Below are 27,109 nucleotides of genomic sequence, written 5' to 3'. Positions count from 1 at the left end.
CCCTCCACACCCGGTATGGAAAGGATGGAGCCATCCAACTTCAAATGGACTGGGTGATACTGGACAGAGAGTATTAATAACTCTGTGATGCCTGTCATAAATGAAGTACTAGAGGTCCTCTTCCTGTTTACCAAGTACCACTCAAGTCTTTAGGTTCTTATATGACTAGGAAAGGGAGTGTTGTGCTAGGTCGTTTCAGTCGTGTCTGACTGTGTGACCCCATGGACTGTAGTCCTCCAGGCTCCTCTGTCCATGGGATTCTCCAGGCAAGAATACTGGAGTGGGTTGTCATTTCCTTCTCCCGGGGATCGTCCTGACCCAGGATCGAACCGGAGTCTCTTATGTCTAATCTGTATTGGCAGGCGGGTTCTTTACCACTAGCGCCACCTGGAAGAGCTCCCCAAACACAACTGAGATTAAATTTATTACTACCCGGGTGGTAGGCTGAAAGCCAAAATACAACTGATTTATTTACAGAAATGTGTCATCTCCAACACTGTAATGCTTTGGAACACATCCATGCTAATCACTTTCAGGGCGGGGGCTCCACTGAGGATTCTGTGTTCTTGTACACAGTGAATCCAGAACGAGAGCAGCTGTTATTGAGAGAATGGCCATGACCTTGATGGAGAAATGGGGAGCAGAAATCCTCAAAAGCCCATGCTGTGTCTCTGGAAATAATAAACTGTGATAAGAATGAGGATGGAAGTATCTTGTAGGATATTTTATAATCCCTCAGGCCAAGATAGAGGAAGTAAGGAGGAATGAATTCAGTCCCAATTTTTGAAGGGATTAATTTTCTGTAACTCCTAGAAAAATGTCAGAAAAGAGAGAGAACCAAAAGATCATTTTCAAAGGTTCTATATCTGATTGCTAAGGTTCAAAAAAATGGGAAAAAAAATAAGCTCAGAACTTCTTCCTAAGGGAAATGATATCACCACTGTCAGAGTCTGGAGCCTGAGATTAGCCTGAGGTCCCCAAATCACACCAACATGCTTTGGAAGGCAGGGAGGAAGACTTCCTTTGTAGAATGGAAGTGATGAACTGCCAGAAAGGCAGAGGGCTCAGGTGTGCCTTTGCTCAGGCACAGCATCAAGATGCGGAGAACAAGAAACTGTGACGGCTGGACTAGGGCCTTGAGGATGTCCATAATACTGAAGGGGTTAGAATTCTCAAAGTGATCACGCAGCAAGTTTCAGCCCCTTAGAAGAATGCCTTGGCATGAGTTTTAAGCCATGTTATAACTGGAAAGCAGTGAGAAGACTCTTGAATTCACCTAAAATCTACACTGAAGTTTTAAAATCTTAAGTTACTGGGATGCTGCAAAGGGAAACGTGAATCTCCTGAAGTATGCCTAAGGCCCGTTTAGACCACCTGTGTCGCAAGTTCAGGACAGAAGTCAAGCTTTCTCTCTACACCTTAACTACAGAAGTTACTGAAGGAAGAGGAGAAAAAAAGAGCTCGTTCACCACTAGGAGTAGCAGAGTCAAACATAAAAAGATTATTCCAGGGATTCCTGCACTGTTCTTCCTGGGGAGCTCAAGAGAGAATTTATGCCAGAAGCTAAAGATCTCACTCCTGTTTCTTAGGGACAAGCAAACCTTGGCCCATAAGCAAGCTATCCAAGAACATTCTGCTTGGTCTGCTGCTGATGTGAGCCTAAAAGACAAGCTGAGGGTTTATCACGGAGGAGGAGAGGCTCTACACTCACAGCAAGGGCACAGCCACCCATGAAAGGGGCACCTATCCAAAGATATGAACCAGATGTTCAGTAAAGAATAGCCTCTTTGCTTTTTGAGATGATGGGCATTTTGTTGCTCGTTAGTCTAGGACAAGAATCCATGGCTAATAATATGAAACTTGGTGGCATGCTTGGGAATGTATCAAGCAACAAGAGAGGCATGGGAGAGAAGAGATACCTGGTCAAATAAGAGATAAGGCATTTTACCCTAATTGAAGGGTAGGAAGAAGGGATGGGGCAGAAAATTCAACACATTCTTCACTTAGATCAATCAATCCATTAAGTTATGGATTAAGTTATGTTTCTCTGTGTCACCCACACACAGCAAAGCATTCTTATTTAGCCATCTGAAGCCACTTTTCAAGTTCATTGTTTAAGGGAGGGGTATGTCTATGGGGTCACACACAGTCGGACACGACTGAAGTGACTTAGCATAGCATGATCCAAGATGACAAATTTGGGCTTCCAATTGTGATGGTTAAAATGCTCTATTATATTGTTTCCTTGCTACAAAAACAAAACAAAACAAAAACAGCCAGGAGGATCTAACAGAAAGAGCAAGAGAGACAATGCAAAAGAAAAGGGATAATGAGACTCAAAGATAATATTACAGATAGGGCCATGAGTGTCTGGGGGGGCAAGAAGTGTGGGGGAGGGGAGAAATGTCCATACACATGTGGTTAAAATTATAATCTCTTAGAATTTCTGACAGCAATTGGTTTGAATTTTTCCTGAGTTTCACTGTTGAATAACTTCCTTACATATCTTTTGGACATAGGCATGGCATCAGTCATGTCCTATACATTTGGTCAAACACAAAGACATAGTTGAAATTAAAGCTGGCTTTCCCTCTGATGATTTTCCCTGCTGGCCCAGACAGTAAAGAATCTGCCTGCAATGCAGGAGACCGAGGTTTGATCCCTGAGTTGGGAAGATTCCCTGGAGAAGGGAATGGCAACCCACTCCAGTATTCTTGCCTAGAGAATCCCATGGACATAGAAACCTGGTGGGCTACAGTCCATGGGGTCGCAAAGAGTTGGACATGACTGAGCCACCAACTGACACTTTCTCTCTGATAGCGCATACTCTTTTCTCCCCCAAAGATTATGCTCACAGTACAACGAGGGTACTGACACACTACTTTACTGCTGTTTCTGCGTTTCTACCTGCTCTGTTTTTATCTTTGAACATACCTAGACCATTCTGATTGTTGGTACATACATGTCAGCTGAAGAATCAGGACCGATGAAGCAATGGACGAGAGGTCTCCTCTTGCCTTTTTAAACTACTGGTGTTTCTATGCTGTGAGGCAACATGAAGTTTTTAGGCAGGAAAGGCTTTTCTTTTCTCACTTTTTAAAGGTGGCGCAGCGGCAATGCGGTGATTAAAGCTCATTGTCTGGATGACAAAGCCTCTGGTCCGCGGTGTCCTATCACTGTCACCGCTCCTTCTGATTCAATTAGGGACAGCTCGCTGGGGGATTTCTGCCTGGTCTCCACAGACCTAAGACTTTTTATTTTTATCACATACTAACTTGGTGTTAAACAGAGCTTTGAAGCTTCGTGGGGCTAATCTTTAATGAAAATGGAGAGGCAAATAAAAAAGATTGAAATAAATTCGAATGAAAGCGGCAAAAGTGCTAATCCAGGGAGGATGGAGGAAGCTAAAATTGCAAATGGAGTTTAAAAGAGTCAATGATAGATTCAGTAAAAAAGAGAAATATTAAAAATTTAACAGTGATGAGATTAATTAAAAGTTTGGCTTTCCATTTTATTAATTTTCTCCACTGCCTGAAGTATCATTTTGAAAAGCAGCAGATTAAAATACCAACAAGAAACCTCTATTAAATTATACAGTTAGTGAGGATTGAACAATGCTACTAAAACTGAAGTTATTAAAGCCATTATATCTAAGCCTTCATTTCCCCCATTCTTTGTCTTTTCTGAAAGTTTCTTTTCACTGGGAAAAAAGTAGTCCACGATGATCCCAATCCAAAAGAGATTACTTTTAGAAACCCTGTAAAAACTGATTGATCTGGTTAGGGTTATGAAAAGAAATAAAGACATGTAGATTTGTTTTGAGAGAATAGTGAAGAATGATGTATTTGGTCGTTAAAATTCAGGAAACCAGCTACTGATAAATTATTAACATAAGCAGGATAAGATTAACTGAGGACAGACAATGTTGTGTTCCACATAGTTCAGTCTAGGTTCTTTAAATGAAACAAGGGGCATTGAATACTGGACCCAAATGATAATATATCTGACATTGTTTGAGTTGGTTAGAAACTTACCAACAAAGCCACAGAATTTTCATAACTAAGTTTCATGTTCCTTCAAATTATATGGATAGTGATTTTTCTTACAAACCTGTACTTTTCTTGGTCTTCCTCTACCTGGGTAGCAAATATCTTCCACTGGAAATGGGCAATGATGCTACTGTGGTTGTGAATAGTTACAGTTCGCTGATTGGCCAGAGATATGTAAGTTTTCTCAAGGATCAAGGAATTCTTGTCCAACCTTATGTTCATGTCTACGGCAGCTCCATACAGAGATATAAACACCTTTTCACCTAGAATATTAAGAAAGTATAAACGCACTTTTAGATTTACTCTAGAACTTCGCTACTAAGCTATTCTACCCCTGGTGAAGTCAGGGGATACTGCCCAAGCATTAGACACTTCGTTCTCCCCTCTTCCCCGTCAGTCAGATGGGGATCAAAAATCTGAAATGTTATGTTTGGTACAATCATAGAGAAATTAACTATTTTTCTTGATTACTGTAAAAAGAATACATAAAATATGAATTGTGGTAAGTGCTACCAATCTTTTATTTCTTTGTAATAGTTTAAAATCCAACAACCTGACCACGCGGGCACCTGAGTTCTAGAATTATAACTATTAGCCTCATCTTTATTCCAAGCATAAAGTGGATTTCTTAAATTAACTGCACCAAGTACATCTGGGAAGAGCTGCTCAGCATGAGAGGATCTAAGTCCAGACAAAGGGGATCAGAAAGGCAGCATTAATGACTTCATTAACAGAAAACTGACTATTTAAAAGGAACCACATTCCTAACAACAGTCATTATAACTAAACAAAAATGAAATGAAACACAGATGCACATACATACATACTATGGCTGGATAGTGATTACATGAAAAGGAAAAAATAGAAAGACAACAGTACTGGTTAAAACTTTAAATGTTTTAATGCTAAGAACACCTTTATCCAGCATGGTAATTTAAGTTTTGATTTCATTCATGATGCATCCACTGCATATGAATATCCTTAGGCTTCCAAGAAGACACAAGTTACAAACTTTTATCTGATCTCTGCAATGTCACAGCAAGTACCTTACTCTGACATCAAGGTAGAAAAAGGAAATCCTTAAATATCATGAATGTCTGTTGATCTGTGCTACTACCATTTTAATTAGAACTCAGAAGGTCTAATCACTTGGACTTTTTTTCAGCAAATATTTCTGCTACATTCACAACTATATGAACTGAACAGGTATTTAGTAAACTGATAGCCCTTGATATAGTGCAAACATTTTTTAGGCCCTATTACTTTGACCACATCAAAACGTTTCCCAAAGTTTAAAGAAAAAGTTAAGTATCTAGGCATTTGCCTCTAAAATGTTACATTTGTATTTAAAAAATATATCAGTTCAGTTCAGTTCATTTTAGTTGCTCAGTCGTGTCGGATTCTTTGTGACCCCATGAATCGCAGCATGCCAGGCCTCCCTGTCCATCACCAACTCCTGGAGTTCACTCAGACTCACATCCATCGAGTCAGTGATGCCATCCAGCCATCTCATCCTCTGTCGTCCCCTTCTCCTCCTGCCCCCAATTCCTCCCAGCATCAAAGTCTTTTCCAATGAGTCAACTCTTCACATGAGAAATATATACATGAGGTTAAAAATTTAAGTACTAAACAGCACATACCATGAAAAGAACACATCTTCCGCTCGTTTACTCAACCGTAGGCCTGCTTTTTAGAGGAAAGAACTGCTAATATTTTCATGTACTTCCTTTCCAAATAAAGATATGCATTCTTCTCAACTTTTAAGCTTTTTGATGAGTTAAATTTAACATTCTGATGAGTGGAAATTTGTTGCTTTAATTTGCATACTCTTAATTACGGATCAAAATAAATTGTGGAAAATTCTGAAAGAGATGGGAACACCAGACCACCTGACCTGCCTCTTGAGAAATCTGTATGCAGGTCAGGAAGCAACAGTTAGAACTGGACATGGAACAACAGACTGGTTCCAAATAGTAAAAGGAGTACGTCAAGGCTGTATATTGTCACCCTGCTTATTTAACTTCTATGCAGAGTACATCATGAGAAATGCTGGGTTGAGTAAAGTAATTAGCCTCCAATCAAAATAAATAAATTTTTTAAAAAAAGAAATGCTGGGCTGGAAGAAGCACAAGCTGGAATCAAGATTGCTGGGAGAAATATCAATAACCTCAGATATGCAGGTGATATCACTCTTATGGCAGAAAGTGAAGAAGAACTAAAGAGCCTTTGATGAAAGTGAAAGAGGAGAGCGAAAAAGTTGGCTTAAAGCTCAACATTCAGAAAACTAAGATCATGGCATTAGTCCCATCACTTCATGGCAATTAGATGGGGAAACAGTGGAAACAGTGGCTGACTTTATTTTGGGGGGCTCCAAAATCACTGTAGATGGTGATTGCTGCCATGAAATTAAAAGATGCTTACTCCTTGGAAGGAAAGTTATGACAAACCTAGACAGCATATTCAAAAGCAGAGACATTACTTTGCCAACAAAGGTCTGTCTAGTCAAGGCTATGGTTTTTCCAGTGGTCATGTATGGATGTGAGAGTTGGACTATAAAGAAAGCTGAGTGCAGAAGAATTGATGCTTTTGAATTGTGGTGTTGGAGAAGACTCTTGAGAATCCCTTGGACTGCAAAGAGATCCAACCAGTCCATCCTAAAGGAGATCAGTCCTGGGTGTTCATTGGAGGGACTGATTCTGAGGCTGAAACTCCAATACTTTGGCCACCTGATACAAAGAACTGACTCATTTGAAAAGACCCTGATGCTGGGAAAGATTGAGGGCAGGAGGAGAAGGAGATGACAGAGGATGAGATGGTTGGATGGCACCACCGACACAATGGACATGGGTTTGGGTGGACTCCGGGAGTTGGTGATGAACAGGGAGGCCTGGTGTGCTGCAGTTCACGGGGTCACAAAGAGTCAGACACGACTGAGCGACTGAATAACTAACTAATTATAGATGATGTTGAACGTCTTTTCACGTATTGATTTTATACACACACAGATATACTTGTGTGTTATATCATTCTTTCATCATTCTGAAGGGGGCAAGAGACACAGAAATCCAAGTCCTAAGCCTATTGAAGGGAGAGGTTAACACACACAAAAAGTATTATGGTGGAACTGCCTATGTCTTTTAGAGGACTTTAAACCTTGATTTTGGTTGTTATGAACTGGTTTTGCCCTCAGAAACCTGGATAAAAGAACTCATTTCTCTTTAAAGTACCTGATCTAATGTTTCAAATTGTCAACATTTTTTTAAAAAAAGCCAAACATAACCAGACATGCAAAGAAACAATACTTTGTAAGTTAAAAACAGCATACACAACAAAAATAGGAGCAGACTCACAAAGAATCAAAGAACCAAACTACAAAACTATCCTATAGCACACTTCTAGAAATTTATCCTACAGATAATTCAGAACACGATGAAGAGTATTCCTTACAGTATTGTTCCTTATAAGAACAGAGTGGAAAAAAAACAGAGCATTCATCAAGAGAAGGCTAGTTTAAAAAATCTGTGTTACACCTAAAAGTGGAATATTGTGCAGGTATTAAAAAGTACCTAGTGAAAAGAAAAGAGCTCCAAGATATACAATTAAGTGGAAAAATCAAGGTTTAGAACAATATACATATTGGTTTGGCCAAAAGGTTTATTCATTTTTTTCATAACATATTACACAGAAAAACTCGAATGAACATTTTGGCCAACCCAATAGTATGTTATTTTTGTGTTAGGTGGGAAAATAAGAATATGAATTCAAGTTTGCAGCTATTTGTATAAAAACACTGGAAGGATATACAAGAAACCATTAAAATGAAAGAAGGGTCAAGTGAATGTGGTAGGATGGAAATAGTACTTTTCAATATGTACTTTTCAAATATTGCTTTATTTTCTGGCTATCTGATTACATTACTCGTTCAAAACTCTGATGTAAAAAAAGGGCATCCAGGAAACATTTTAAATGTGCTAGATAGCACTAGTAATAAGAAAAATATAAAAGAAAAAAAGAAGATACTATTTCATAATCATTAGATTAACAAAAATCAACCATTTGACAATGCTGTTTTGTCAGTATATTAACAAGTAGGTAGAAAAATAAGAATTTTCATATACTGCTGATAGAAATACAGATTGGTACAACCACTTGACCAATAAATTTCGTATCCAGTAAAGCTCAAGATGAGTTTGAATAAACTCCGGGAGTTGGTGGTGGACAGGGAGGCCTGGCATGCTGCAGTCCATGGGGTTGCAAAGAGTCAGACATGACTGAGCAAATGAACTGAACTGAACTGAAAGTGCAAGACACATTTGCCCTGTAACTCAGCAATCTCACTTCTAGTTATTTATCCCTAAGGATAATCTCACACAGTTGCATAAGACGTATACAAAGACACTCACTGCAGCATTGTTTATAATAGCAAAAAAACTAGGAATATTCTAACATTCAATAGAAGTACAGATAAACTATAGTATTTTCACATGCTGAAGCATGCTGCATTAGTTAAAATGAATCAGAGCTATATATCTATGTGTTTAAATCTTTAAAATATAATGTTGAAGGACTTCCCTGGTGGTCCAATGGCTGAGACCCCACACTCCCAATGTAGGGGGCCAGGGTTCAATCCCTGGTCAGAGAACTAAAGATCCCTGCATGCTGCAGCACAGCCAAATAAATTTAAAAAGTATTTCAACAAACAAAAAAACCTATAATATTGAATGAAAAAGTCAAGTTGGGAAATGGTATATACAATATAATACCATTTACAGGAAGTTTGAAATTACTCAAGACAATGGTTTATGAATAAGTAATATGCAGGAATGGCATTAATATGCACCAGTATGGCTCCTCTGAGGACTAAGACATGAGAATCAGATTAGAAAAGAGTAACAAAGCGACTGCACATCTATAACCAGTTTAGTTATCCATAAAACATCTGAAAGAAAATCATATGGCAAAGTGTTGAGATATGTTAAATATAATGGCCGTTGATTACATTATTTCTGTGCTTTTGCACTTACTTGAAATATTTCATTGTTTAAAAATCTAACCGAGGAAAAAGATTCCAGGGCTTACTTATTTCATCCAAATCTAGGGGTCAGACAGACTAACATCATCAGTTTAAGTTGCTCACTGCCAAACGTTCCTTCCCAGAAATATAACAAAAGCCACTGTATTCTTTTCAAGAGCCATCTACTATTGATTTTTTTCACTACTATCTTCCAGAAGTCATCAGATCACAAAGGGAAGGAAGCAATAACTCTTGTCTTGCTTCCATAGCTGTTGAAGAACTTGATAGTCACATCTACTTTCATGAAGACAACCATTAATAGGGTCCCTCTCCCCAGCCGGACCATTGATAGGAAAGATGCCAAGGGTGTTAAGCCTGGGAGAACGGTTAAGGTTGCTGTACCTCACCATTGGTATTTTTTGTGCCCTTGAGTGCCTGTTACCACTATAGTTTCTTATCAGTTTCAGGGGTTGAATTCTGCAGTCACTGTAGATGAGGTTAGCCACACTCATTTATTATGTCCTAGTAAAGACGTATTTTGTGGAAGGTCTCATTACTTCTTGCATGTTTTGCTACTATCAATCAAGCAAAATCAAACATGAGCAAAACTAATTTTGCCCCCAAAATGTGAAGCCAGCTATATCCACAATACATTTCATTCTGTGGTTTCAGTTACTTTCAGACAACGGAGGACAGTAAATAAAATATATGAGCGGAGCCATAGATTCTCTAGGGAACTAGCAAGTTGATGGAAAGAGTGTTTCTCATCTCCTGGTCACGGCAAGGTCAAATTCACCTCTCAAGTGAACTGCTGAATCAAACATCTTCAGAAGTGCTCCTTCTCTGAAGGGTTCAGGAAACAAATTATGCAGCTTGATCTGGGCTAACCCAGCACACCAGTGTCAATGGCAATGCCAAAATCAGTATTCTTAATCTGCACAGAAGGCAGTGTGCAGATTATTAGTAGTATTACAGTATACTATAATACTACAGTATTACAGTCTTGTTTCTGCTGTTCAGTTGCTCAGTTGTGTCCGACTCTTTGCGACCCCATGGACTGCAACACAGGAGGCTTCCCTGTCCATTAACCATCTCCTGGAGCTTGCTCAAACTCATGTCCATCAAGTTGGTGATGCCATCCAACCATCTCATCTTCTGTCATCTCCTTCTCCTCCCGCCTTCAATCTTTCCCAGCATCAGGGTCTTTCCAAATGAGTCAGCTCTTCACATCAGGTAGCCAAAGTATTAGAGCTTCAGCTTCAGCATCAGTCCTTCCAATGAATACTTGGGACTGATTTCCTTTAGGATGGACTGGTTTGATCTCCTTGAAGTCCAAGGGAGTCTCAAGAGTCTTCAACATCACAGTTCAAAAGCATCAATTCTTCAACACTCAGCCTTTTTTATGGTCCAACTTTCACATCCACACACAAGTACTGGAAAATCCATAGCTTTGACTACATGGACCTTTGTTGGCAAAGTAATATCTCTGCTTTTTAATATGCTGTCTAGGTTGGTCACAGCTTTTCTTGCAAGGAGCAAGCATGTTTGAATTTCATGGCTGCAGTCACCATCTGCCATGACTGTGGAATGCAAGACAATAAAGTCTGTCACTGTTTCCATTGCGACCCCATCTATTTGCCACGAAGCGATGGGACCGGATGCCATGATCTTCGTTTTTTGAATGTTGAGTTTTAAGCCAGGTTTTTCACTCTCATCTTTCACCTTCATCAAAAGGCTCTTTAGTTTCTCTTCACTTTCTGCCATAAGCATGGTGTCATTTGCATATCTGAGGTTACTGATGTTTCTCCCAGCCATCTTGATTCAGCTTGTGCTTCATCCAGCCCAGCATTTTGCATGATGTTCTTTGCACATAAGCTAAACAAGCAGGGTGACAATATACAGCCTTGATGCATTGCTTTCCTGATTTGGAACCAGTCCATTGTTCCATGTCCAGTTCTGTTGCTTCTTGACCTGCATACAGGTTTCTCAGGAGGCAGGTATGGCAGTCTGGTATTTCCATCTCTTTAAGAACTTTCCAGTTTGTTGTGATCTACACAGTCAAAGGCTTTAACATAGTCAATGAAGCAGAAGTAGATGTTTTTCTGGAATTCTCTTGTTTTTTCTAAGATTCAGTGGACGTTAGCAATTTGATCTGCAATTTAATACTATAGTATTATAGAAAGTATTATAGCATTATAGAAAATTTGCTGGCCTCAGAGGGAACCGAAGAGCTGGTTCAAGTTCAAACTTTACTTAGATGTTCCGTCACTTAATGCCTCTGGGCCTCAGTTTGTTGTTTGTTAGTTAAGTCGTGTCCGACTCTTTTGTGACTCCATGGACTGTAGGTCGCCAGGCTCCTTTCTCCATGGGATTTCCCAGGCAAGAATACTGGAGTGAGTTTCCATTTCCTTCTCCAGGGGCTCTTGCCAACCCAGGGAACCAACCCATGCCTCCTACATTGGCCAGCAGATTATTTACTACTGGGGCACCAGAGAAGCCTGGGCCTCAGTTTACTCACCTTTAAAAAGAAGGCAGTTACAGAGATGTTCTCTGTAAGCACTAACATCTAATGATTTGAGACTTTTCACTGCTATGTAATTTTCAAAAACGTTCTACTTATCTAAACAATCTCTAACCATCTAATCTCTGCCATTCCCTATCCTAAACTGTGGAAAGAGGCAAAGAAAACAAAACTGTGACAAAAATATAGACAAAAAAATATTCCTAGGTCAAAGAATATTTGCACTGATTCTAAAGCCATGTTAAAACATTTCCTTTTTTTTAAATAGTAATGATGTTTTGCTAGATTTCGTAATTCTATGTTTATAGAATGTTTATAATTCATTATAATAATTGCACAATTGACACAAAGCTCATACAGGTAAATCTGCATGAGTATAGTCAGTTAGCAGGGTTTTTTATTTTTTATCTTTTTGGCCTAACCTGGCAGCATGCAGGAAATCTTATTTCCCTGACTAGAGATCAAATCCAGGCCCCTTGCTATGAAGCTCAGTGTTCTAAACACTGGACCACCAGTGAATTCTCTATGGTTATGTTAGGGGAAGCACACTGATTGAAACCACCCACCCTGGCCAGGCACCAGAGTAACCATTTGCATGGGTTGTTTTATGACAGGAGACCCTGATAAGGAATACGGAACTAATAAGCCACCACCAACCGGAAGAGTTCGGGAAAGGTCAAAAGGAGACACCGCGTGTCCGTCCACTTCCCAGAATCCCTCTGGCTAGCATCCATCTTGGCTGAGTGATGCATGCGCCACCAGGAAAGACCCTGAATTAGAGTGATTGGCCGAAGACCACCTGGAAACTAATCCCATCACCATAAAACACGAGACTGCAAGCCACGCGGCAGAGCAGTTCTCCTGGGTTCCCTTACCCTACTGCTCTCCACCCAGGTGCCCTTTCCCAATAAAATCTCTTGTTTTGTCAGCACATGTGTCTCCTCGGACAATTCATTTCCAAGTGTTAGGCAAGAGCCCAGTTTCGGACCCTGCAAGGGGTCCCCCTTCCTGCAACAGTTATATTCAGATGTATATTATTTAGCAGTTTTAACTGCAAGATAGCATATCACACTCAATTACTGTATCATAATTTGGTACTCATTTATTAGCTTTTAGGAGGAAAAAAATAATTTCTTCATGGTTTATTAGAGTAAAATATATAACTGTTCATAAAGCTGCTCTGTGAGGTATTAATATGATTGCTTATATATTTAATAATACATCATCACACCTTTGGGGAAAAGAGCCTATCTGCCAACTTCTGATCCCTGAATTGAACTATCTCTACTTTAGTAAAAGACATAACATTTTCAAAAATGCTGAATAAGTGTATTAGCTCTGTTTCCTATTTATGCCAGTAATGTCAGCTCTAAGTTATAGCAACATTACCAGGCATTAAAGAAAAAAACACTGCTATGCTCCGACTTCTAATGCTCATTCAAGTAACCAAAATCTTAGAACCTATGTCTTTTTTAAGCCTATTCTGAATACTGATACTTCTTTGAATCCTTAGATTATATAAAGTTTCTCAATACCCAGTTGAAAAGTGTGAAAGTTAAGCAATTGTTTCTTTGTCTCCTGTACATGTGTGCATGCATGCTCAATTGGGCCCGACTCATTGCAAGCCCATGGACTACAGCCCTTGAGGCCCTTCTGTCCATGAATTTGCCAGGCAAGAATACTGAAATAGGTTGCCATTTCCTACTGCAGCTATTTGTCTCCCAGTAGTCAACATTTTCACTTCTCAGTTTCAGTGAAATGATAGAATTCATTTACTAGTTGTTCTGTTTAGTTTGGTTTTTGTTCTGTTTCACTGTTATTAATGTAGCTTTGAGAAACTGTATTCCTAATTCTCTTCTGGAGGTTTGTAGTTTGTAAAAACCACAAGTTACTTCATTTCTTTCTTAGTTTTTGACTATAATAAAAATATAACTAAATCATCCCTGAGGTACAATCAATTGTTTGAACAAACTTGATTTCACTATGGAAGGGCATACACAGGAGGAAAGGAGGCGAGAGATATGATTCAGGAAAATGATAATGAGTAAAATATTCGATATTGGTGAAATTTACACTTGACCACCATAATTGCTAGAGCACTGGTTCAAGCTCTAGATGTCATGAAAACATGTCCTAGCTGTATTTAATCAATAATTAAATCCAGTGAAGGACCAGCAGTGGAAGGGCATAAACACAACTGTTAGAAAAGTGACTGAGTACTTCCTGCTGAGGAGTATCCCTGCTTCTCCTTCTGGAACATTGTTTGAAGACGTATGAAGAAAAAATGATGCTAAATTTCCCTCCTCAAATCAATTCATACTTCAAACAGCTGCAGAAAGTTCAATCAGATGCTTATTTAGTGAGATGACAAGCCAATGTGATCAAGGCTGCTTGGAAAAGCTCTGTGATTAATTGTGTTTAGGTAGTCATTACTGTTTTTCACTAATGAAAGGTTATAAGTCCTGGTCATTGATAACCCACAATAAAGATGAAAGCATATTCTTATCAGCAGTTCTTTTCATGTAAGGAAAATGCTACAAGACAGTTTATCTCTGTCTGCAATCTTTAGAAAATGACTTTATTCAAAAATCAAAGCTGACACCAGAACCTCAGTGTACAGAAATCAACTTTTCTATGCATGACTAAATTTTAATATACAAATATTCACTTTCTTTAGCAAGAGACTATAAATGTAAGTATGTGTGTCAAATCCAAATACTTACATAAAAGTAAAATCCAGATTGAGGACTGCAAGGAGAATGTACAGATAGTTGCATTTTAAAGTCAACAGATTAAGGGAGTAAAAATGTGTATGTAGTAATATAAGAGATTAGGGAGATGATCCACTGTGGAGGAAAAAGCACTGGTGAGAGTTGTGAGAGTCTGAGTTTGGGTTCTAACTGTGCTTCTGACTACTTCTATGAGCTACAGGCAAGCCACTTAATTTCTTAGGATGTCAGTTTTCCACATGCAAACAAAGCTAGGGACTAGATTAGATTCTCACTGGTCTTCTGTCAAGTTTTGATTCTACTGATGATGTATGGGCAATCTAACTCCTGTATAAATACAGCTGTTTATAATGTGAAAAAAAGACATACATTAGAGTCAGTTTTAAGCAGCATATTAAACTAGAGATTGAAATAACTAAAATACACAATAAAACATTTTTCAAACTACTTTAAAATTGATCACTAACCTGATAGGAAAATAAGGACATTAAAGCAAAATGAAGAATATCAGGAAATAATCTAGTGCCAAGGCTGTCTTTTGCCCTACCAGCCTTTGTTATCTTGCGAACTTCTGTTTGGCTTTGACTGTGTGGATCACAATAAACTGGAAAATTCTGAAAGAGATGGGAATACCAGACCACCTGACCTGCCTCTTGAGAAACCTATATGCAGGTCAGGAAGCAACAGTTAGAACTGGACATGAAACAACAGACTGGTTCCAAATAGGAAAAGGAGTACATCAAGGCTATATATTGTCACCCTGCTTATTTAACTTCTATGCAGAGTACATCATGAGAAACACTGGGCTGGAAGAAGCACAAGCTGGAATCAAGATTGCCGGGAGAAATATCAATAACCTCAGATATGCAGCTTTTATTTTGGGGGGCTCCAAAATCACTGCAGATGGTGATTGCAGCCATGAAATTAAAAGACACTTACTCCTTGGAAGGAAAGTTATGACCAACCTAGACAGCATATTCGAAAGCAGAGATATTACTTTGCCAACAAAGGTCCATCTAGTCAAGGCGATGGTTTTCCCTGTGGTCATGTATGGATGTGAGAGTTGGACTGTGAAGAAAACTGAGCGCCAAAGAATTGATGCTTTTGAACTGTGGTGTTGGAGAAGACTCTTGAGAGTCCCTTGGACTGCAAGGAGATCCAACCAGTCCATCCTAAAGGAGACCAGTCCTGGGTGTTCATTGGAAGGACTGATGCTGAGGCTGAAGCTCCAATACTTTGGCCACCTTATGCGAAGAGTTGACTCATTGGAAAAGACTCTGATGCTGGGAGGGATTGGGGGCAGGAGGAGAAGGGGACGACAGAGGATGAGATGGTTGGATGGCATCACCGACTCAACGCACATGAGCTTGGGTGAACTCCGGGAGTTGGTGACAGACAGGGAGGCCTGGCGTGCTGCGATTCATGGGGTTGCAAGGAGTCGGACATGACTGAGCGACTGAACTGAACTGAACTGAACTGAACTGAACTTCTGTTTTAACTATCACATTGGATGCCTAAGACAGGACATAAAGTTCAGGACTTGCCCAAAGTGATGACACTAAATCCAAAAATTATAAAACAGAAAGAGGCATAAGATATGAAGAGATCCATAACATACTACCACAAACAAGGCACCTTGACATATTAAATATATCAAATTGAAGGAATATAAGAAATGGCAGGTGCAATAGGGACTTTGTTAACCTCCCCTGAAGCAGGTAATAAGATCCCCTATGTGAGAGGTGCCTTTCAATACCAGGTAGAAAAAAGTATGTTTACCTTAAAATACAGAAGGATACCAAGAGGAATCTGAATCAACAGGCCTTACTGTCTCAATTTACTATGCTTAGTTCAAACACTGTTTGGTCCTGTCACATTTTCCCACAATTTTCCACCCTGAAGGGCAAACCTAGCGTAAAGAAATTCAGATTTTACTACTTCTTCAGATCATTTCTTTATGGAGGCTCAAGTAAGTTGCAAGTGAAAGTTGCTCAGTTGTGTCCGACACTTTGCAACCCCATGGACTATATATATACAGCCATGGAACTCTCTAGGCCAGAATACTGGAGTGGTGGTCTTTCCCTTCTCCAGGGGATGTTCCCAAACCAAGGATCAAACCCTTGTCTCCCTCATTGCAGGTGAATTATTTACCAGCTGCTCACATATCACATAAAACTTATATTAAAAACATTTTTATGTTCTTCTCTCGTTAATCTGTCCTTTGTTACAGGGGCCACATCTTAAAAAACAAAACAGAGGAAGAAAGACATATTTCCTCCTCTACCAGATACCATGATAGAAAACCATAAGGAACAGCAAACAACAAAATAAACAAATAAATAAATAGATGAGCAGACTTAGTATGTCTGAATTACCAAATATACAATATAACTATATTTATTATATTAAAGAAATAAAAGGGAAACATGAAAAATAAGAGTAGAGAGCAATCAGATTTGACAGAATGAAATAAGCTTTCAGTAATTAAAATAATTATAAATAATTGAAAAATTAAAATTCAGCAGATGAGTATTCACCAAAGAAGAAATTACTGAATGGGACAATGCATAGGAAGCATTCAGAGTAGTACACAAAAAAAATGGGAAACATAAAATACAGGTTAAAAGGAATAAATAATAGACAAATAGTAGAATATGTAAGAGAATAATATAGTAAGTAGTTGTGGAATTTCAGAATAATAGAAAGGAGATCGGCTGATAACCCACAGGGTAAAAATAAATAAAGAAGCACGGTCTGCACCTGACACATATGCAAAAATGAAATAAAAGATAAACCATTAACTTAAACAAAGCAGCCAAAACTACTGCCCTTATAAAAGTAGACATAAGAGAACATGTTCATGATCCTGGAAAAGGTAGCGATTTCTTGGCAAGAAGGCAAAAAGCATTAATCTTAAAAGAAAAAAAAAATTATAACAGAGATTTCATCAAAATAAAAAATGTCAGCTTGTCAAGAAATATCTTTAGGGAAGTGAAAAGGCAATCTACAGAATGGAACAGAAGATTAGTAATACATAGATTTGACAGATGACTAGTATTCAGAATAACAAGTTGTAAAGTACTCTTACAAATTAATGATAAAAGGAAAAACAATAAAAATGAGCAAAAGAGTTGAAACAATTTTAAAAGATAAATTGAAAGCCAGCAAGCACATGAAAAGGTGCCCAACATCATTAATCATTAGAGAAATAAAAACTAAAACCTCTAGAAGACATCACTTTATATATCCAGTATGCCTAAAATGAACAGTACAACACTGTGGGCAGGCCAGGGTGTGAAGCAAACAGAACTCCCATGCTTTGTCAGTGGGACACTGAAATGGCACTGCTTAGAAACACTGACTTCCATGATGGCTTCTGTACTCTGCTCTTACTCTTTCACCGTTGGGTTACCAGGGCTGAAACTTCTGCCTTCTGCTCAAGCTAAGTCCAGGCTAGATCTGTCTTGCTAGCAGCCAGTGAACTGTGGACACATTCAGTTCAGTTCAGTTCAGTCACTCAGTCGTGTCCAACTCTTTGCGACCCCGTGAACCGCAGCATGCCAGGCCTCCCTGTCCATCACCAACTCCCGGAGTCCACCCAAACCCATGTCCACTGTGTCGGTGATGCCATCCAACCACCGTATCTTCTGATGTCCCCTTCTCCTCCTGCCCTCAATCCTTCCCAGCATCAGGGTCTTTTCAAATGAGTCAGCTGTTCACATCAGGTGGCCAAAGTATTGGAGTTTCAGCTTCAACATCAGTCCTTCCAATGAACACCCAGGACTGGTCTCCTTTAGGATGGACTGGTTGGCTCTCCTTGCAGTTCAAGGGACTCTCAAGAGTCTTCTCCAACACCACAGTGGTCTAGTGGTGTTCTCCACTTTCTTCAATTTAAGTCTGAATTTGGCAATAAGGAGTTCATGATTTGAGCCACAGTCAGATCCTGGTCTTGTTTTTGTTGACTGCATAGAGTTTCTCCATCTTTGGCTGCAAAGAATATAATCAATCTGATTTTGGTGTTGACCATCTGGTGATGTCCATGTGTAGAGTCTTCTCTTGTGTTGCTGAAAGAGGATGTTTGCTATGACCAGTGCATTCTCTTGGAAGAACTCTATTAGCCTTTGCCCTGCTTCATTCTGTACTCCAAGGCCAAATTTGCCTGTTACTCCAGGTATTTCTTGACTTCCTACTTTTGCATTCCAGTCCCCTATCATGAAAAGGACATCCTTTTTGGGTGTTAGTTCTAAAAGGTCTTATAGGTCTTAATAGAACCGTTTAACTTCAGCTTCTTCAGCGTTACTGGTTGGGGCATAGACTTGGATTACTGTGATATTGAATGGTTTGCCTTGGAAACAAACAGAGATCATTCTGTCATTTTTGAAATTGCATCCAAGTACTGTATTTTGGACTATTTTGTTGACCATGATGGCTACTCCATTTCTTCTGAGGGATTCCTGCCCACAGTAGTAGATATAATGGTCATCTGAGTTAAATTCACCCATTCCAGTCCATCTTAGTTCACTGATTCCTAGAATGTTGATGCTCACTCTTGCCATCTCCTTTTGACCACTTCCAATTTGCCTTGATTCATGGATCTATCATTGCAGGTTCCTATGCAATATTGCTCTTTACAGCATCAAATCTTGCTTCTATCACCAGTCCCATCCGCAACTGGGTGTTGTTTTTGCTTTGGTTCCATCCCTTCATTCTTTCTGGAGTTATTTCTCCACTGATCTCCAGTAGCATATTGGGCACCTACTGACCTGAGGAGTTCATCTTTCAGTGTCTTATCTTTTTGCCTTTTCATACTGTTCATGGGGTTCTCGAGGCAAGAATACTGAAGTGTCTTGCCATTCCCTTCTCCAGTGGACCACATTCTGTCAAACCTCTCCACCATGACCCGTCCATCTTGGGTGGCCCCACACAGCATGGATTAGTTTCAATGAGTTAGACAAGGCTGTGGTCTGTGTGATCAGATTGGCTAGTTGTCTGAGATTGTGGTTTCAGTCTGTCTGCCCTCTGATGCCCCCTCTAAGCGCCTACCGTCTTACTTGTGTTTCTCTTACCTTGGACGTGGGGTATCTCTTCATGGCTGCTCCAGCAAAGTGCAGCCGCCACTCCTTAAAGATAAATATAGACTGTACGACTGGTTATGAGATGCTGTTATGTTGGGCTCTGTGGAGCCAGGACCACTTACCCACAGGTCCTACAGCAAGGGCTTGATTGGTCTTGCTCAGACACACATCCACAAAGCCAGCAATTCTGAATTGTGACCTAGATGTTATTTGCTGATTTTTCCCTGACTGTGCACTATTTTCTCCCTACAATGCCCTTCTGATGCAGACAATCTGGGTCAATCAACATAAATGGGTAAAGAAGAAATGAGAAAAAGTGAGAAAAATCATGAAATAATAAATAGCAGGACAGAGGAGCCTGGTGGGCTACAGTCCATGGGGTCGCAAAAGAGTCAGATGCAACTCAGCGACTGAACAACAACAACAAGATAACATATATTAATTTGCAAACCAATTTTGGAGACTGGCATAATGTACATGCAATCTACATGAACACAGAGCAAATAGCTGCAAAAACAGTAAGTAAATATTCGTTATTATGCAGGGCAGGGCCTCTAAGAAAATGCTAGCAGCAACAAAGCCCCAGATTTAAGTAAGATGCTAAGTAAGATATTTGCATATTCTAAGGATTAAATAACCAGATCTTACACAGACTAGAGGGCATGCAGAAGAACATTTTGAACTTGAGTTTATATTTTTTAAATGTTAGACAAAGGCAGCAGTAAATTGAAAGCCCAAGGAATATTAAGTTAATTTCAAGTTTGCATTTACATATAAATAACCTCAGTAACTTCTGGGTAACTGGTTCCTTCCCTTTCTTCTGAGCCCTGTATTTCTCAGGCTTTCAAGCATTGGGGAAACTGGTAGGTGGGATTCATATGTGGCTCAACATTATTTCTGCTGGAGGCATTTACTCTTTAGTTCTTTACCTTGTGGGTCTTAGCTTTAATCTAATGCATTCAAAATAACCATTTCCTATTTTGCTTAATCATGTTTTCCATCCAACCATTCATAACAGGTAGAACTTTTACCAAAGGATAATGCATACCTGTGTCATAATGCACAATAAGTCTCTCACTGTGATCGCCCACAGTCTGTGGCTCAAAATCCACTTCCAGTTGCATGGACTCTCCTACATTAAGAGTTCCAACAGATGGCTCTACAGAGAAGGGCCTGCAACACACATGGAGACACACACCATCAGGACACACTGCCGACTAGTGTGAGGGGAAGGGGAGAGGAAACGTGAGTTCCAGGTCTGCAGAGAGAGCGCATTCTATACCACAATTCAGTGATTCAGAATTATACTTCCTCCTTAATGTAGAAAAGCTTTACATTAATATTAAAATAACAGATATAGAACAACAAATTTAAGAAAAACTGAAATGGTGCATAATAGTCTTGTTTGTATCCTTGCCATTTAGCCATTCTTTGAACATTCACTGACTGATTCCAGTGAAGAATGGACTTATAACATGTATGCAAATACTGTAATTTGCAAAAGAACAGTGCCTTCAAAGAGATAAAAGCCAAGTTTGGGGAAGAGTTCAGAGAAGAGAAGGTTTGACAATGGAAAAACCGCATCAAAGTCTCAAAAGGAAAATTATCACACAAGTGCTTGAGGATGAGATGAGAGCAGTTTAACAAAGGGTCTATTTATAATAAAAGGGTGAAGGGATATAGGGAAACTACAAGAGACGATATGATCACCCCGGGTTATTAACAGTAGAACACTTACCAAAGAGCACAAATACCCAAAGAGCCAAGAAGGAGGAGTGGTTTTGAAACCCACCAGTGGCCTAAGAGAAGGCTCCAAGGGCTTTAGTCAAGAGTTACAGTCATTCCAGGGGGCCTCACACGTACGACTCTAGGGTGAAAAGTGTCTTGACCTTATATCCTTTGTCTGATTGCCTGCTGGGGCTCCCACTGACTGACCCCAACCAAAAGCCAAAGGCATAGGAGCCTACTGACCTCTTAAATAGGTCAGCCTCCTGGGTGAGAGTAAGCTGGAAAAGGATGGAGAGCATTTGGAAAGGGGAGATCTGTCTCTTGAAAATAGAATTTAGGCAAGGAGACCTTATGAGGAGGTAGGGTAGATCTGGGAACAGGAAATAATTGAGTTTAATCGCCCTGGAAAGGAGCAGTAAGAGAGAAGTTGGATCTGATCGTGATGTACCTTAAATAACTTACAGAGCTCTTCCTTTTAAACAGGAAACCCAGCCCATTTAATTCTTTCCATGGTCCACTTCACTCCTTTAAATTGCTTATTTTTCAAAGTAATGTGCCAGACAATGTATCTGGCAGGCTAAGCTGTTTCTGATTATTTACTTCAATGCAAGCATTTTTAGAGTCTTCATTCCTTAAAATCTTCCCTTAGATAATGAACTTAATTTCAGAAAATCTAACCTTTCTTCTTTGAGGGTACAGAGCTTACAGTCTGGGTAGCACTTGGTGGTACCTCAGATTATCACTGCAGGATCTCAAGTGCTTCCTAGCGTGGACAATTGTTAATTTTCTCTGTTGCTCTCTACTTGGATTGCCCTTTTCTTCCACTACTTTCCCATTCCTTTGTCTGTCCTTTTCCTGTACCTTCAGCACCAATCCTCCGATGAGCTCCAGGCACTGCTGTAGGGGTACCATAAGGTAGTAGTTACTAGCCTGGAGTCAACTGAATAAGTTCAAAACCCAGATCAGTCATGAGTTTGGGTAAGTTACTCAACCTTCAGTCTCCTCATCTGCAAAATGAGGTCATGACAGCACCTATTTCACAGGATTGTAGTGAGAATTAAAGGAGCTGACATAGGTAAAGTGCTTAGAATAAATTGGCACGTAGGAAGAGCTAAACAGATGTTTGTCATTATTTTTGTTATTGCTACTGTTATCTGCCTCACCGGCAGCCCTTAGATGGAAAAGGAGACAGAGGATGATCTTCAGAATTCGGATAGGATCAGGTATTTATTATCGTCCTTTCAATCCTTCACTCTGCCCCAGAGACATTGTGAAAAACACACAGAGGACGTAACACCTCGTTCAAACACCTTCAGTGGCCCCCGTAATTTATGTGATAAAGTTCAAAGTCCTAGACATTTAAAGTCTCAAGAAATCTGTTTCCAACCAGTTTTGGCTTTCTCATGAAACAGATACATCTGTCCAAACGTCTGGTATACCTGTCACGTTTCCCATCAGGCTGGGGTGCACAGGGTGGGAGGGCTTCAGTCTCTTCACCCATAACCCTCCCCAGCACTGCATCTCCTTCCTTCCAGCCAGACAGTGCCCCCTACATGCACGTTCCAGAACTGCTTGGGTTGTATAGGAACATTCACTGTTTTCCGATCATACTCCTTCCAAAGACACCCATCAGAGCCCACACTCGGAGTTACCTCTTAAATTGAATCTTTCCAGATTCTTCCTCTTATTAATAAAGTCTCCTTCCTCTCAGGGGAAGCTGTAACTTTATTTTTACTTTTTACTTTGTACTATAATAAGTTTTCATGCCTCTCAATAGCTAGAGACTTTTGAAAGGAAAGAGAAAGCAAACAAAATTTCAAGAGCATGTACTCTATGCTGAATACTACAGTAGGCATTTCATATATGTCAATTCTTTTAGTCCTCAAAACCCTTGAGAAAGCAGGTCCTGTTATTTGCATCTTAGACATGAGAAATGTTTGCTCTAAAAGCTACAACTAGTGAGTGGTACAGCAGGGATGGAAGCTTGCCCTCAAGTTCAAGTTCTCCCTATGTCCCCAGACTATCCCTGAATGTGGAAACCACCTGGTTAGATTTATCTTTGTGTCTCTCACCAGCCCATGCACAGTTATTTACTCATAAGAGCCTCTCAAAACATGTTGAATTGAATTATAATCAACTTTTAAAGGCTATATCTAATTTTTACTTAATCTTTCTACCATTTTGGTGGAATACAAGAGGAGCAGACTTCTGGTATCTCAAGAATTTCTACTTGATGGGAGATGAAGGTGAGTCTTATTGTCTTTAAAGTTCTTTCCTTTCTTAAAGGCTCAGAAAGGATCAAGAACTGGCCCCAGCTTCCTGGCTTTGAGAAAAACACTGTAGTATTTTCTTTATTTTTTTTTTCAATTTCTTTATTTTTTTATTTTTTTAGTTTTTTATTTTTTAATTTTGAAATCTTTAATTCTTACATGCGTTCCCAAACATGAACCCCCCCTCCCACCTCCCTCCCCATAACATCTCTCTGGGTTATCCCCATGCACCAGCCCCAAGCATGCTGTATCCTGCTTCAGACATAGACTGGCGATTCAATTCTTACATGATAGTATACATGTTAGAATGCCATTCTCCCAAATATCCCACCATCTCCCTCTCCCTCTCCCTCTGAGTCCAAAAGTCCATTATACACATCTGTGTCTTTTTTGCTGTCTTGCATACAGGGTCATCATTGCCATCTTTCTAAATTCCATATATATGTGTTAGTATACTGTATTGGTGTTTTTCTTTCTGGCTTACTTCACTCTGTATAATCAGCTCCAGTTTCATCCATCTCATCAGAACTGATTCAAATGAATTCTTTTTAACGGCTGAGTAATACTCCATTGTGTATATGTACCACAGCTTTCTTATCCATTCATCTGCTGATGGACATCTAGGTTGTTTCCATGTCCTGGCTATTATAAACAGTGCTATGATGAACATTGGGGTACATGTGTCTCTTTCAATTCTGGTTTCCTCGGTGTGTATGCCCAGCAGTGGGATTGCTGGGTCATAAGGTAGTTCTATTTGCAATTTTTTAAGGAATCTCCACACTGTTCTCCATAGAGGCTGTACTAGTTTGCATTCCCACCAACAGTGTAGGAGCATTCCCTTTTCTCCACACCCTCTCCAGCATTTATTGCTTGCAGATTTTTGGATCGCAGCCATTCTGACTGGTGTGAAGTGGTACCTCATTGTGGTTTTGATTTGCATTTCTTTAATAATGAGTGATGTTGAGCATCTTTTCATGTGTTTGTTAGCCATCCGTATGTCTTCTTTGGAGAAATGTCTATGGACACCTTATCTTTGACAAAGGAGGCAAGAATATACAATGGAGTAAAGACAATCTCTTGAACAAGTGGTGCTGGGAAAACTGGTCAACCACTTGTAAAAGAATGAAACTAGATCACTTTCTAACACCGCACACAAAAATAAACTCAAAATGGATTAAAGATCTAAATGTAAGATCAGAAACTATAAAACTCCTAGAGGAGAACATAGGCAAAACACTCTCCGACATAAATCACAGCAGGATCCTCTATGATCCACCTCCCAGAATTCTGGAAATAAAAGCAAAAATAAACAAATGGGATCTAATTAAAATTAAAAGCTTCTGCACAACAAAGGAAAATATAAGCAAGGTGAAAAGACAGCCTTCTGAATGGAAGAAAATAATAGCAAATGAAGCAACTGACAAACAACTAATCTCAAAAATATACAAGCAACTTATGCAGCTCAATTCCAGAAAAATAAACGACCCAATCAAAAAATGGGCCAAAGAACTAAATAGACATTTCTCCAAAGAAGACATACGGATGGCTAACAAACACATGAAAAGATATAGTATTTTCTTCTATCTCTGCTTTCCTAGTTCCTAATATTTTTCTTCCTACGCTGTGTTTTCATTATCTTTTCAAACATTTCTCAGTAGCAAAATAACAGTTTTGGAATCAATTAGTATTACATTACAGAACCTAAGTTAATTTTCTATGGACAAAGGGACTCTTCTTAGGACCTCTAGAAATTCTAATTCTAAAGAGTGGTAACAGTTTCTTCCTTTTTGTGCTAATTGTTGGGCTTATATTACACTAAACTTCTTCAGTGGTTAGAAAGTCACCTGGGAGAGCCATTGCTACTTAGAGCTGCCTAAGCTTCTTCAATAAATCAGACATTAATTGGAGAGAGTGTGTTAAGTTCTGGTGTTTAAACATGTCTATAATTTGATTCTGTACTTCATTTTACTAAAGGCAGACAGACTGAAAAGGCTAGAGAATACCAAGTACCAGAAAATGATCTTACAAAGAGGTAAAGGGTGCTGTTCCTCCAGGGCATAAGGCTGGCTCTGTCTACCAGAATGTCTGGTTTTGATATCACATCCTCATTAATACTGCATACTTGATCAGGGAGGGAATTCAGGTTTGTGAAAAATCATGAGCCATGAGAAAGACTTTGAGTTTTTTGTTCAATTCACTAGGAACTGCTCGTAAGAACTAAAATGATCCCATCCAAATGATTCAATATTTTAGCAGAAGACTAATATTGATTGTATTATATTAAACACTGAATATAAAATTAGTTTTTTTTTCCTTTAGAGAATCTTATTAATTGATTCCTAAATTGAGACTTTAGATTTTGAAATTGCTTCTTCATTCTTTCTATTTCACCTTCCAAAATTAATCCTACTTTAATAGTCAAACTTATCCTGGTACCTACAAGAGTTTTAGGTCAAATCTGTAATAAAGTTGAAAAGTTATTGTTTGTGTTCTCTGTATATTTTACAGCACATTGAGGCTCCTTTTATAGTGTAAAAAAACATTATGCCTCTTTTATTGTACTTGGCGCATGTTTTTCATTTTAAGTTATTGTAGAGGTTTATAGTTGTAGCTCTGTTGTGATATACTGTTGGTTAGGCATCCTATAAACATTTATTGAGCACTTATTTATTCTGAGACACTTTGCTAGATGCTGGGGACATACAAATGAAAAGAGATAAAATCCTTGCATTTGAGAAGCTCATATTCTAATGGGAGCAGCAGACACATAAAGAGAGTTTTATTTTTTGTTATTTATATGAACCTATTTATAAACTTAGCCATTAATTAAACTATTATTTCAATGAAAATAATATGATTTGCTTTTTTAAAACAATTCCCTGAGAGATATTTCTAACTGTATAATGACCATAAAAGAAGCAAGACTTTTTGACTTCCTAAACTATTACTGCTCCACTATGTCTGATGAGAATCATGTTGTCAATGAAAGAGGGGTCCTCAGTCCTGCCTGGGCAACATAATCACCTACACATTTTTTAGAATAGTCATCAGAGGATCTCCCCAGACATTCGGATTTAATACAATGTGACCACAAAATCAGCTGCATTCTTCAGAAACCAATTCTGGCTAACTTAGACAGAAAGGGGATTTATTGGAAGGATTTGGAAGTAACTCACAGAATCGACATCATGGTTGTAATACAGACATTTAGAGGAAAGAACATTAAAGTACCATTTGGTGCAGAATCTACGCAGGAAAACAAAAATGAATAGGAAATTCAACTGAAAGATTTGATTATATAGAAGATGGAAGCTATGAAAAGCCCAGCTTAAGATGGTAAACTAGCTCAGGGATTGGTAACAGCAGTAAGCCACTTCCATCACTGGGCTGGAGACAAAAGGAGTGGAGGAAGTGTTAGCAGATCCTGGGGACCGGGTAGAAGTTCGAACCATGGCAGGTCTGTCTGACAGGAGCTAGAACAGCAGAGGAGATGCAGCTGCTTTGCTGGGGACTCTACCGAAGTCAGAAAGGGAGAAAGAGAAACACTGTGACTTCTTCCCACTCTCCAACCTCCTCCTAGTTCCCACCCCCCTGGACAAACACAGCTGGCATCCAGCAGGTCTGCAGGCAAGGGGGCTAACACAGCCCAACATTGATGTTGAACAAAGTCTGGAAGGGCGAGGAATGGATCTTAAGGTAAACAAGGCCAGAACTGGCCCATGT

General features: G+C 39.3%; 1 protein-coding gene across 1 annotated transcript in view; it reads right to left on the bottom strand.

The window, feature by feature from the left end:
- The window catches only part of HYDIN (HYDIN, axonemal central pair apparatus protein), a 346,678-nt gene that overhangs the window by 258,075 nt on the left and 61,494 nt on the right, over nucleotides 1-27,109 (bottom strand). Inside the window, 2 exon segments of the mRNA XM_018063160.1 lie at nucleotides 4,111-4,312; nucleotides 20,437-20,561. Coding sequence (XP_017918649.1) covers nucleotides 4,111-4,312; nucleotides 20,437-20,561 — 327 coding nt within the window.

The sequence above is a fragment of the Capra hircus genome, chromosome 18, assembly GCF_001704415.2.
Source record: "Capra hircus breed San Clemente chromosome 18, ASM170441v1, whole genome shotgun sequence".
NCBI classification, from domain to species: Eukaryota; Metazoa; Chordata; class Mammalia; order Artiodactyla; family Bovidae; genus Capra; species Capra hircus.
Note: the sequence above shows the minus strand (reverse complement) of the source record. Positions and strands in the feature narration are given on the sequence as shown.